The sequence below is a fragment of the Barbus barbus genome, assembly GCF_936440315.1.
Source record: "Barbus barbus genome assembly, chromosome: 3".
Lineage (NCBI taxonomy): Eukaryota > Metazoa > Chordata > Actinopteri > Cypriniformes > Cyprinidae > Barbus > Barbus barbus.
Window position 1 is genome coordinate 12,540,652 of NC_136731.1, and position 14,050 is coordinate 12,554,701.

The 14,050-nt window shown below is 39.6% G+C and overlaps 1 protein-coding gene across 1 annotated transcript in view; it reads left to right on the plus strand.

Moving 5' to 3' along the window:
• LOC306846029 (protein kinase C alpha type-like) overlaps positions 1-14,050 on the plus strand; it is a 192,112-nt gene that overhangs the window by 166,560 nt on the left and 11,502 nt on the right. The window contains exons 14-16 of the mRNA XM_079379099.1: positions 9,783-9,863; positions 12,953-13,060; positions 13,775-13,915. Coding sequence (XP_079235225.1) covers positions 9,783-9,863; positions 12,953-13,060; positions 13,775-13,915 — 330 coding nt within the window. The remainder of the gene's footprint in view (positions 1-9,782; positions 9,864-12,952; positions 13,061-13,774; positions 13,916-14,050) is intronic.

The following is a 14,050-nucleotide window of genomic DNA, read 5'->3' on the forward strand; positions in this document are numbered from 1 at the left end:
GCTTTCTGACCCCGAGACTCGACTAATCTCTAAAATTCTCCAGCTGTGATTCTTGGAGTCTTTGGCCACTCAAACTCTCCTCCTCACTGTGCATTAGGATGATATAGACACACGTCCTCTTCCAGGGAGATTTGTAACATCTTTAGTTGTTTGGAACCTATTAATTATTGCACTGATGGTGGAAATGGGGATTTTCAATGCTTTAGCTCTTTTCTTACAGCCACTTTCTATTTTGTGAAGCTCAACAATCTTGTTCTGCACATCAGAACTATATTCTGTGGTTTTACTCCCTGTAATGGATAAGGGAATTTGGCCTTTGCATTCCTCATGTTTATAATCCTGTGGAACAGGAAGTCATGGCTGGACAATTTCATGCTCCTAGTCACCCTGGTGTTCTAAAAAATTAAATGTGAATATACTTCAGAGATATTTTACTCATAAGAATTTCTAGGGGTGCCAATAATTGTGGCCAACTTGCATTGGAGAAAAACATTTATTTCATCATGAGATTTTCTCCCCATTTTTTTTTACTTCAATGATAGGTTAGAATTTTCAGAATTTTTTGAATGAAATATCAAAAGGGTAAGCAATGCAGATTTATTTTCACAGCCGCCTTTGCTCATATTTACTAAGGGTACCAATATTAGCGGAGGGCACTGTAAGTCTTTATTAAACAATAATGTGGCACTGTATGTCACGGTGCACACAGCAGGGAGGACACAGGAAACACGGAAACTAGGATGTAACTCAAAAACATACTTTACTAGGACATCAGGGCAGGACAAGGCAAGGAAAACACTGACAGGAGTAACGAGTAGACCAGACAAAATGGCACAACACCGACAGGACTATAAATACACAAGTAAATTAACGAACACGGCTAGACACGAATAAACTACTAATGACATTACAAGGACAGGAAACAAACCAAATATGGGCACAAGAGGCAGGAACACATGACACACACACAACAGTTCTCTTACATTACTCCCCCCTCCCGAAAGGCTCGTCTCGAGCCTTAACAGTTCCATCGGGGAGGGGGGGTGGGCGCTCTGGAGGCCTCTCAGGACAGACACGGACCGGAACACAGGACAGGGACCTCCAGAGCGATACAGACAGACGGAGACATCGGAGAGCTGGACGGGACCAGCGGAGACACAGGAGAGCTGGACGAGACCAGCGGAGACACAGCGGAGCTGGACGAGACCAGCAGAGACACATGAGAGCTGGACGAGACCAGCGGAGACCCAGGAGAGCTGGACGAGACCAGCGGAGACCCAGGAGAGCCCAGGAGGCCATGGTGGAGCCAGGGGCTCAGGTGACCATGGCGGTGCAGGGAGCACAGAAGGCCAAGGCAGATGGTCTACGGAGCCTTGGCCTCGGACCCCTCTCGGCCCGGCCCCTACAGCCGGAACCCTACTACCCCCCCCCAAAAATTTCCCTGGGGATGTTGGGGGTATCAGGAGCCCTCCGGGCAGGGACCGGTGGGCTGGAGGCAGCCCCAACCGGTGTCGGGCCGAGTGACCTCAGACGGCGGGTTGGCCTTCCCCGCGATTCAGTGGGCAAGGTGAGCCGCGAACAGCGGCGTGATCTCCCGCGAACAGCGGGGTCGGTGAACCGCGGACGGCGGCGTGATACCCCGCGAACGGCGGGGTCCTTGAGCCGCGGACGGCGACGTGATCTCCCGCGAACGGGGGGCTGGAGTCAGCGGCGATCCGGCGGGCATTGAGTCAGCGGCGATCCGGCGGGCATTGAGTCAGCGGCGACACGGCGGGCATTGAGTCAGCGGCGATCCGGCGGGCTTGACTCAGCGGCGATCCGGCGGGCTTGACCCAGCGGCGATCCGGCGGGCTTGACTCCCGTGAACGGCAGCCTCCTCTCCAGCGACCGGCGGGCTTGGTGATCCGCGAACGGCGGCCTCATCTCCCGCGAACGGCAGGCTGGAGTGAGCGGCCGGCATGACTTGGGGGAGCCGCGGACAGTGGGTGTGCTTTCCCCACGGACCGCGGCGTGAGACCCGCGAACGGCGGGCAAAAACACCAAACACAGGAACAAACAAAACACTAGAAAAACTTGGACGAAACAAAACAAAGTGAAGGGACGACGCTTACTGTACTGGTCTGGTCTTCTGTCACGGTGCACACAGCAGGGAGGACACAGGAAACACGGAAACGAGGATGTAACTCAAAAACATACTTTACTAGGACATCAGGGCAGGACAAGGCAAGGAAAACACTGACAGGAACACCGGGGAGTAACGAGTAGACCAGACAAAATGGCACAACACCGACAGGACTATAAATACACAAGTAAATTAACGAACACGGCTAGACACGAATAAACTACTAATGACATTACAAGGACAGGAAACAAACCAAATATGGGCACAAGAGGCAGGAACACATGACACACACACAACAGTTCTCTTACACTGTAATTGTACATACAATACAGCTAATTTTTCTACACATGCCTATGAATTTTATAATTATTAGGTGAAACCAGCCCATTTTGTCAGATTCAAAATACTGCCCATTTTTTAAAATAAGTATGGTTTAATAAGTATTTAAAATAATTAAAAATTTATATAAACATGGAATATATTTTAGATTTGAATTGTTTATTAAGAATAAAATATTTAATAAAACTAATTTCAGTAGTTATTTTTTATATAATTGCCTTTAATTCATTATAGAATTATTTACTATTTACATTTATTCGTTTAGCTGACGCTTTTATCCAAAGCGACTTACAATTGCTATATATGTCAGAGGTCGCACGCCTCTGGAGCAACTAGGGGTTAAGTGTCTTGCTCAGGGACACATTGGTGTCTCACAGTGGATTCGAACCCGGGTCTCTCACACCAAAGGCATGTGTCTTATCCACTGCGCCATCACCACCTATTCCCTAACTGCCTTTTCATTGAGTTGTCAAATTGAGTAGTTTGTCCTGTTGAAGTCTGAAATCACCCTTTTAATTTATGTGTAATTTTAATTAGTATCTAATTACTTTGCAATCTATAATAAATAATGAATAAAGAGTTAATTAATTTGTTTTTTTCATATGTATTTAAACATACTGTAAATGTTTTCGTTTCTACCTTCTTTTGCTACATATATGGCCACACCATTCACTAATAGCCACAATTTAATTTGCTCTCTTTTCAAAACCCACCGTGATATTGACCTGTAGATTAGCGCTGTGACATTTCCACTGAAGCATGTGGCAGTTTGATTATCTTGTGTATGTGTGTGAGCGTGTGTGTGAGGGGGGATCAAGCTGCAGAGCAGTGTGGGTTGCAGGAACATCATGCTCTCCTCCAGCGTTATGGCACAAAAGGAGATGCACTGTGTGAAAAGCATATTGTAGGTGGGAAGAGAAAAAGCAAACATAAACATGATGTATTCCTGGCAGGATCCTCATATCTCAAAGATAGCTTTTAAAACGAACGAGGCGGTTTGGTTCTCCGGACAGGATTGGGTGCTTTGATGCAGAATGTTTGTGTGTGTGTGTTTGTGTGTGTTTGAAGGATTTAAGGAAACTTTGATCCCTTTATATTGCACATAGCTTGCAGATTGCTTATGACTCTTTGAGTCCTTTCAAGTTTCGTCTTGAAGTCTTCAGCTCATGTGTCATGACAGCTCCCTGCTTCATCTAATTCCTCACTTATTGATCTCCTCAGGTCTGATCAGTGACCTTTATAATCATTTAAATAGAAGAGTCTAGAAAACATTCAGTGCCAGGCATGATTTATATAAAACCAATTACATGCATCTATTTAGATATTAGATATGAAATAATATTGATGGTGAGTAAACGACAGAATTTTCATGTTTACACACACTGATTCCCTTTATTCTGAATGCTACCAACTGATTTCAGATTGTGAAAGTTCTATTCATCTAAACGTTGCAACCTGATTTACAAATTTGTTTACATGTGCATCTATTTGAAACAAAATTTCAACACAGTGCCCAGTCACTGAGAAAGCTACGCAATGTCACTGGAGTTACCAACATAATTGGTCATTTTGCTTTTTTTATGTCTAAAAAATATTGTTACGGAAAGAACGGAGGAAGCGTGCAGATCCATCTGTAGAGCTTTTATAAACAGGCGTGGTCACAATCAGGCATGAGTCAGACAATGGTAAACAGGGATGTAGAAGACAAGACACAGAGCAGCCGGTAAACAAGCGAGGGTCAATCGACGGCGAACGTAATCCAACAGGGCAAAACTAAGAGAGATAATCCAGGTACACTGTAATTATCCAGACGAGGTGCAAACACAATCCGAAACAGCAAGACAAAGGTTTAATCCAAGATACAGAGGCTAGAACCAAAACACGGGAAAAACAGGCAAGGCAAGACTATGACTATGACTATGAAAACTAAGACAGGCTCCTTAAAGTAGCTATCAGCTATAACAGTGATAAAGGCTGAACAATACTCAGCAGTTTGAGAATGATCTGAGTGGGTGCTATATAGTGTGTGTGTGATTGGCTACAGCTGTGTGCAATCAGTGAAATGGATGATGGGAAATGCAGTCAATATAATGAAAGGGCGACCAATGATGGCAATCGGACGGAAGTCCACAGACCGGAGTCGGGACAAATATATATGTCAGAATTTTTTTTTTTTGTTCAAATGTTTTGTAAATTTGCATGTATTTCTGTGTGCATATAATTTAATTTGCATGTGCACTCAATATTTTCGAGTCTAATTGAGATGTATTTAAGTGTTCACGTGACTAAAATTGTCCCGTTAAACAGATTGTTTAGGATCTACCCCACTTCTATTAATTGGACTGAAATTTTATTTGTGCTGAGCTCAGTCTAAATGATTGAGGCATTACCGTGAAGCTTCTCTGTCCAATTGAGCTATCAATCTGATTATACTGTAAATGTATCTACTGTTATGCGAACGACACCCTTTAACTCCCACATTAAGGAAAAGCTCTAAATACAATCATAGAAATGTAGAATAATTATAAGGGTTGCAGACAACACACACACTGCTAAAAATGCTGCCCTCCCTCCAGTGTGTCTTCAAAGCCTTGAGTGTATTCTGAATCTAAAGAAGGTCAACGTGACTCCATCATCTCAGCTTCTCCATTAGAAACTCCAGCACGTCCGTGTGCTGACACAATCATTTATTCATCCATAAGCAGCCCTTCCACCTCTTCATCTGTCCTGATTTTATTCAAACCCTTCAGTCCCCAGCCAATCACACACCGGCCCCCGTATGCTGTCTTTATATTACTGCAGATGGGATGTTATTTTTAGAAACACAATGAAGTTTGTATTTTTATACATACAGTGCTCTAGATGACTGGTCTGAGCAGCAGATGTTTGGTTCTTCAGACTTCAAACTTAGCTGTTACATTTTTGGAAAAAAATTCTCCCATAGCGCAGTGACGATGTCATGTGGTCGATGAATATCAAAAATGTACCATGGTGTTTATGGGATACTTCAAGGAGTCCAAAAACCATTGTGTTGGCTTCCAGATTCACACTGTCATAGGAAACGAGGCAATCTTTAATGTTCATCCTGTCTTTAGACAAATGCTAATGAAGACATGATCAGATATATTGACCTTCCTGGTTCTAAAAGCAATTGTAACCCCATGAATAGATCAATCGTTTAAATTTGCTCTGGAAAACAGATGCTGGAAGAAGACTTAATCAACAGCTACGCTCAGCTGCATTTTATTGACAGTGGAAAGTCGAGAGATGACGTGAAAATGATGTGAAAAAGAGGGGAAATTGATATGAGACAGATTTAAACCTGCTTGCATGAGAATCGCAGCTCAGTATGTTGGAACAAGTGGCATTTTGTCATAGCAGTGTTGCAAAACAATAAAAAAAAACAATGACCATTTTTAGAATAAATTGACTTCTACATAAATTGGACAGGACAGATTACATCCTGGTCTTTTGCGCACAAAACTGAGCAAACTAAACAGAAAAATACCTGCCCACATAAAGGAAAAGGGCTCTTATACTGCAGCCACAGTCATGAAGCGAGATCCACTACTTTCTCTAATTGGAGTGAGATCTTGACTCATTTAACATGTCTTTTGGAGAGACTTTCTTTTTTGGCGTGTATTTTAGACAGACCTCAGGAAGAATTATGCTAGGCCATTATATTTTATTTTCATTTCATTATTATTATTATTTTATAAGAGTATTATTACAGAGCCTAAATTAAACATTGGATCATGAGCAATGTGAAAAACGACAACATTTCTCAGAAGTCATTAGTTTTGTTAGTAGGAGTGTATCATGTGTTCATATGTTTAGGGGACATTTGAGGTCAGGCTGTTGATGTGAATGCTGGCAGACAGTCTGCTCTGTGTCTGTGAGCAGACGGCCAGTAGACACATAAAACATGCTTACTGTGACCTTACCCTATGTGCAGTGTATCATCAGATACCTAGGGGCTTCCTATTCTTCTCTAAAACACTCAAATGTCACTCAAATGCTCATCCAAAGCATGCTCTGATTAGGCAACCAGGAGTCTATGATTGTATTTTCGAACTAAATCTAACCTACAAACTTGTAGTAGCATGTAGCCTTGTAAAATGTTTTTTGTCACATGTGTTTTAATAAAAATGCATATTAATTTGTACTAGTATACTTTTATATTGTTAGACCATTTTTCTGATAATAAATTGGTAATAGGGTTGAACTGAAGTACAAACGCACTACATAATATAATAAGAATATTTGGTAACACTTTATTTTGAGGTATCTTAACTAGTTGCTTATTAGCATGCATATTACTAGAATATTAGCCATTTGTTAGTAGTAATTAAGCACATATTAATGCCTTATTCTACATGACCTTATTCTACATCCCTAATCCTACCCAATACCTAAACTTAGCAACTACCTTACTAACTATTAATAATCAGCTAATTAGGAATTTATTGAGGGAAAAGTCGTAGTTAATAGTGAATAAGTGTTCCCTATTCTAAAGTCAAGTCACCTTTATTTATATAGCGCTTTTAAGAATACAGATTGTTTCAAAGCACTTAACAGTATCAAATTGGAGGACAGAGTGTCAGTAATGTATAAAAAATAAGATTAAACACTCAATTTTCAGTTAAGGAATTTCATTATTGAATTCAGAGATTAAATAATACAGTATCTGCAAAATCAAATTGACGATAATCACTAGATACTAAGTGTCCCCAACTGAGCAAGCCAGAGGTGACAGCGGCAAGGAACCAATACTCCCTCTGTGACAGAATGGACAAAAAAAAAACCTTGGGAGAAACTAGGCTCAGTTGGGGTGCCAGTTCTCCTTTATTTATTGTTTACTTATTGTTTTAATTAAAATTTTAAATGTATGAATGTTTTATATTTCTATTTTATATTGTTGCAATTTCTAACAATAATAGTATTATGTAGTTAGGTATTTTATTATATTTTTAGTTATTTTCTTTTATTTTTAGTTTCATTTTATTTAAATCGGAGTCTTCACTGGGGATATATCCCCAGGGCTCATCCAGGTGTCCTGGCCTCCGCCGACGATCAGGGAGACATCATCTCCCGGCGCTGATCCACCATCTGATCCGGACACGGACTGAGAAACAGAATAAGAAAGAAACAGACAAATATTAGCGTAGATGCCATTCTTCTTATGATGTAACGAGTACATTTTGTGTTATGAGGAGTGTTCCTGGTTCCGGTTGATCTAATTAATGCAGCCTAACAATCCTTTAATGGATTTGAATAATAGAAGCGTATTAGTGTGTTATGTGTAAACCAGGTTAAAGAAATGTGTCTTTAATCTAGACTTAAACTGACAGCGTGTGTTTGCCTCCCGAACAGTGTTAGGTAGATTGTTCCAGAGTTTGGGAGCTAAATAGGAAAAGGATCTGCCGCCCGCAGTTGATTTTGATATTCTAGGTATTATCAAACAGCCAGAGTTTTGAGAACGCAGCTGACGTGGAGGACTATAATGTGATAAGAGCTCGCTCAGGTACTGAGGAGCTAAGTCATTCAGGGCTTTATAAGTAGTTAAAAAGATTTCAAAATCTATACGATGTTTGATAGGGAGTCAGTGCAGTGTTGACAGAACCGGGCTAATATGGTCATACTTCCTGGTTCTAGTAAGAACTGCATTTTCTGAACTGCGTGCAGAACAACCACCCAATAAAGCATCACAATAGTCTAACCTTGAGGTCATAAACGCATGAATTAGCATTTCTGTATTTGACGTTGAGAGCATAGGTCGCAATTTAGATATGTTTTTGAGATGGAAAAACGCAGTTTTACAGATGCTAGACACATGGCTTTCAAATTAAAGATTGCCATCAAACAGTACACCTAGGTTCCTAACTGATGAAGAAGAAATGACAGAGCAGCCGTCATGTGTTAGATAGTGTTCTAGGTTATTACATGTGGGGTTTTTAGGTCTGATAATTAACACCTCTGTTTTTTCAGAATTTAGCGGTAAGAAGTTACTCGTCATCCAGTTTTTTATATCGACTATGCATTCCATTAGTTTCTCAATTTGGTGTGTTTCACCAGGCCGCAAAGAAATATAGAGCTGAGTATCATCAGCATAACAGTTAACAGTTAGAAAGCTAACACCAGGTCTCCTGATAATATCTCCCAAGGGTAACACGTAAAGCGTGAAAAGTAATGGGCTTAGTACTGAGCCTTGAGGTACTCCATACTGCACTTGTGATCAATATGATACCTCTTCATTCACTGCTACGAACTGATGACGGTCAGATAATTACAATTTGAACCATCATCATTTCTTCTTCATCAGTTAGGAACCTAGGTGTGCTGTTTGATGGCAATCTTTAATAATACCTATTATTTGATAATACCTAGAATATCAAAATCAACTGAGGGCGGTAGATCCATTTCCTATTTAGCACTTCCACTAATGTCAACAAAATATTCTAGTCTATTCTAAAGTGTTACCAAATATGTTCTTGTCTTTGTATTATCTATTGTATTTGTATTATTATAGAAAAGATCCAGGTTATTTCACTTCTGTGTCTCTATTTTATAAAATGTTTATTTTTTTAATCAAGGGAAATCATGCAGTAGCAGGTTTGCAAACAATATAGAAAAAACATAAATATCAGTCATATTATGTTTGGTAAATTGTGGTAATTAAAATAAGTTAAGCATTAGACAAAAAAAAATACTTGCGTTGTAGAAGTATTTATTTAGTTAAAATCATTGTTTTAGGATTTCGGTTGTTAGATATAGTCAAATCAAAATTAGATCAAAATTGTATAGATATTTGGTGTGTTTAAAGTTTAGCTACTGTTCACACTATACTGATTTTACATTAGGTAACATATCTAATAGTTCTCTCTTGAAAGAATGTGGCATGAGTGACTTCATTTCTTTTAAGAAAGAAACGGGGCACCAATTTGTGCCCTATTTGTGGAAAGTGGCACAACTGTGCACAGTCATTTCTAAAGCACACATGAAGAGGAAGAAAGTTCAAAATGTGACATGAAACATACACTCTCTATGCTTAACAAAGCTCTCATTATCTACCCCTGTGATTATACACACTCATTGGTGTGTGTGTGCTGAATATGTGGGTGTAAATGGACAAGCGAGGGGAAAAAAGCAATTATTACAGCAAATGGTTAAAAATAGCTGTGCGCCAACCACCCCCTTGAGCAGTAATGTAATGTGCATTGTGCTCTTGACAAATGAATGGAGATTGAATAGAGTTTCCCATGAGAGTTGAATGAATGACTGGACAGAAAATGATGCACATGTTGATTTCCTCTTCCACCAGATAATCGCCTATCAGCCGTATGGGAAATCAGTGGACTGGTGGGCGTACGGTGTGCTCCTCTACGAGATGCTGGCTGGGCAGGTAGGTGGACATGCAGAAAGTTCTTGTGAATCATTTAGTATTCTCGGTAGTACTCAAATGAGTCAGACGGCCGGGCTTTTCAGAGCCACTTTGTACAACTGTGATTGCAGCCCTGCTGTGATCAGCGAAAGCCACAGAAAATTACTTGCAGCTGTCTCCGAGCAACAGTGCACAGAGAGGATTTATATTTTGGTTTGCATAAGGTGCTTCTGATGGAATTTTTATGCATTTTTATGTTGCAATTATGTATTTTTTAATCTCCTGGGTTCAATACAGTTTGATTTCTGTGGGCAGTATTTGTGACACACTGTCCGAAAAAAATTAGCAAAAATTTTACCTTTAGGGGTACAGCAGCTTGTCACTGGGGCAGTGCCCTCAAAGGGGGACCTCTGTACCATCTTAACCCCTAAAGGGTTCATAATACTACCAGTACACATGTTACTACTCTAAGTATGCCAGTATGCATACTTAGAGTTTTACACCCTTCAGGAATAAAGAAGGTACAAAGGTGTTCCTTTGAAGGTACTGCCCCAGTGACAAGCTGCTGTACCCCTAAAGGTACAATTGTTTTTTGCACATTTGTTTTCTGCATGATGTTGATTTCAGTATTTGTTTGTTTTTTCAAATAACTTTCAAATATCTCTGTTAGAAAAAGTGCACTTGCAGTGAAAGTCTATGTGACAAAAACATTGCATTAATAAAAAGTTTTGAAAGTACACACTGTTTTGACATCTTGACATGAGACTGCTGTGATAAAAGCATGGATATCAATACATCTTTTAGTTTTAGAATGTTGCATTGATATTTTAGATCAGAGATGCCCAGGAAAAAACCAGGGCCCGCAGGCCACAGCTGGACTGTGATGACCTTTAATTTGGCCTGCCATGCCATATAACAAAAAAAAAAGAATATATATAATTTTTATTTTTATTTTATTTTTAAATGTAATACATTGTAATATGATATAGTTGGATGTAATGCAACATTTACTTTTGGCTCTCAACCCTCAATGAAGGCTGATTTTTGGCCCTTAATATTAAAATGCTTTAGATCCTTGTTTTCCTAAATTTTGTTACAGTTCCAATTCTGAGAAAGAATCTGGAAGCTTAATTTACTGTTTGATGGAGATTATTATTGTTATTAAACAAAATTATTTATTTTAATATATAGGTAACACTTTATTTTAAGGGCCAGTTCTCACTATTAACTAGTTGCTTATCAGCTTGCATATTACTAGCATATTGGCTTTTTATTAGTATTTACAATGCACTTATTAATGTCTTATTCTGCATGACCATATTTTGATCCCTTAATCCGACACCACACCTAAACTAACAACTACCTTACTAACTATTAATAAGCAGCAAAGTAGGCATTTACTGAGGCAAAAGTCATAGTTAGTAGTTACTGTAGTTAATAGTGAGAATTGGTCCCCAAACTAAAGTGTGATCAATATATTATTTTGTATAATATCTTATATTTTATTATTATCTTATTTCACTTTTAGAATGTAGCAGTAGTACTCTGCAAAAGCACCAAACAATGTTTGTTCTTGCAGCTCTGGTTTTATACACAAATACTCACAGACATTTAATTCACATGCATTGACATAATAAACTGCTTTATTTGTGCATTTCGGAATATTCTCTGTTGAGTTCAGTGAGGTTCATTTATATAGAGGGCTGCCCAGGCTTCAGTGTGAAACACACTTCCTGTGTCGTCAATACTTTCTGCCAGAATGGTTACCAAGGTTACGTCATTTCCATCTCAGCTTTCTCCCGCTGACTCCCGGGTCCAATTACCCAACAGAAGAATCTTGTTATACACTTCATGTGTTTCCCTTTGGATGATTTTGTCTTGGACACCCCCATCCTGGAATGATTCCTGCTTATGTAATATATCATCCCACTGCTCTGAGATTACAGTGTTTAAAAGAAAAGTGTAAAATGACTCTGCAATAATGACAGAATTGTGTATAGCTCCTTTTTAGAAACTCTGAAGTATTGAGTATACAGTGGGTGTCTGCTAATAACCCGCCTCTGTCAGGATGAGCGGGTGGAAGCTGTCAGTACTTTTGGAGAATTTAAGATGGATTGAGATTTAGGGTCCTAAAGCTGTGAAAAAAGGGGAGAAAGAGACTTTAAGCATGCCTTTGTTTTACTCTTTATCTCAAGTTTATAAAAACATGGGTTTTTATAAACGCTCAGCGACTTGTATGATTATGTCAATATTAGACTGTGGACATGTGTTAGAAGAAAGAGCACATTTATTTAAACAGGTACAGTCTTGATGCAATTATTATCACTCAAGATAATGGATTACGACATTTAGAACAAAACAATGGCGGCTGAAAACTTTCAAGACTTTCAAGTTTGTACTTGTTGACATGTGTTTACCCTAGAAATTTTCATTTATTGCTGTGATGCATCAGCCGTTGCTACAGTCTTCAGTGTCACATTGTACCTCAGAAATCATTCTAATATTTTATATATTTTATCTTTTCCTTCTCATTCTTGATTGCTGGAATTTATGTTTTATGATTCCTGTGGCTTTGGTTTTCTGTTAACGTTTCTATCCATTAGGTACCCCATTTTAAAGAGACCGCAGGGGTTTCACAATATTGCTGTTTTATTCTGTATGTTTGGTCAAATAAATGGGGAAAGGGGAAGTGGTGTGTGGCCAAGTACGGTGACCCATACTCGGAATTTGTTCTCTGCATTTAACCCATCCAAGTGTACACACAGTAGTGAACATACACCCGGAGCAGTGGGCAGCCAATGCTGCGGCGCCCGGGGAGCAGTTGGGGGTTCGGTGCCTTGCTCAAGGGTCTCACCTCAGTCGTGGTATTGAGGGAGGAGAGAGTGTTGGTTATTCACTCCCCCCACCTACAATCCCTGCCAGACCTGATACTCAAACCCACGACCTTCGGGTTACAAGTCCAACTCTATCCATTAGGCCACGACTGCAACCTTGATGAGCATAAGAGACTTATGATCCCTCGTACTGATCCCAGACTTTTGAAAGGAATTGTACATAATTATATTCTATGTATGTTTAATATAAACCAGCATCTGCTCTGTTTCTAACAGCCTCCATTTGATGGCGAGGATGAGGATGAGCTGTTTCAGTCCATAATGGAGCACAACGTGTCCTACCCCAAATCCCTGTCTAAAGAGGCCGTGGCCATCTGTAAAGGGGTGAGTCCCGAGACATCAGCTGGAGCTCCTTTATTCCTCTTAATGTCTGTATGCCGTCACTCGCTGAATGAGAAACGAATAATTCAGAGGCTGTATTGGAATTAATTTTTCAGCTCAAATTAATAACTGGCGTACTTTAATATTGCTGTCAGCTCAAGTCATGGAAATATTACCCGCTATAATCGTTGAGTGGAAGATAATAAAATTTAATTCGTCTTTCCACCATTCTGTTTGATTATGTTCCTCGGCGAAACAGAAAAAATGAATATGATTCATGGTGGTGATATAAATGTCAGTAAAGGCAGTGATGACACTTTATAATAACGGCCCTTCATGATTACTAATTATTTAGAATAGTTTTAAATGTCATTAAACTTTAAATAATATGTATGTATATTAGATGTTTTGGGCGCTGTGTAATTTTTCTTAATGATTATAAATGAATGCAAATGAGTGTTAATAAGAGTCTAATGCTAGTTAATGGAAAATGTTTTCTTTCACTTAAGGGATTTCAGTTCAAATTTAGCACAGCCAAATTGGAAAAAACTTTGCACTAGTGTATTTTAGGGGTTTCTATAAAATAAAAAATGAATTATTTATATACATATTTTATGCTTCAGATTTAGCCTACCTGGCCACATGCTCCTTCATGATTAAATCTGAGGTAGATGGGCTGTGGTTTAATAATCTCTCTCTTCTCCTCCACACACACAGCTGATGACGAAGCATCCATCCAAGCGTCTAGGTTGCGGTCCAGAGGGTGAGAGAGATATAAAGGAGCAAGCTTTCTTCCGCAGAATCGACTGGGAACGGTTGGGCAACAGAGAGATCCAGCCTCCTTTCAAACCCAAAGTGGTGAGTGTGAATATGATGTGTCTGTATGTCTGTGACCTTTGCCAGCACTGTTGGTGTTGATGACAGCTTGCTCTTTCAGGTCACAGTAGACCTCCCTGTATGTTGTTACATAACCCCTGTTCTTTGATAATAGTT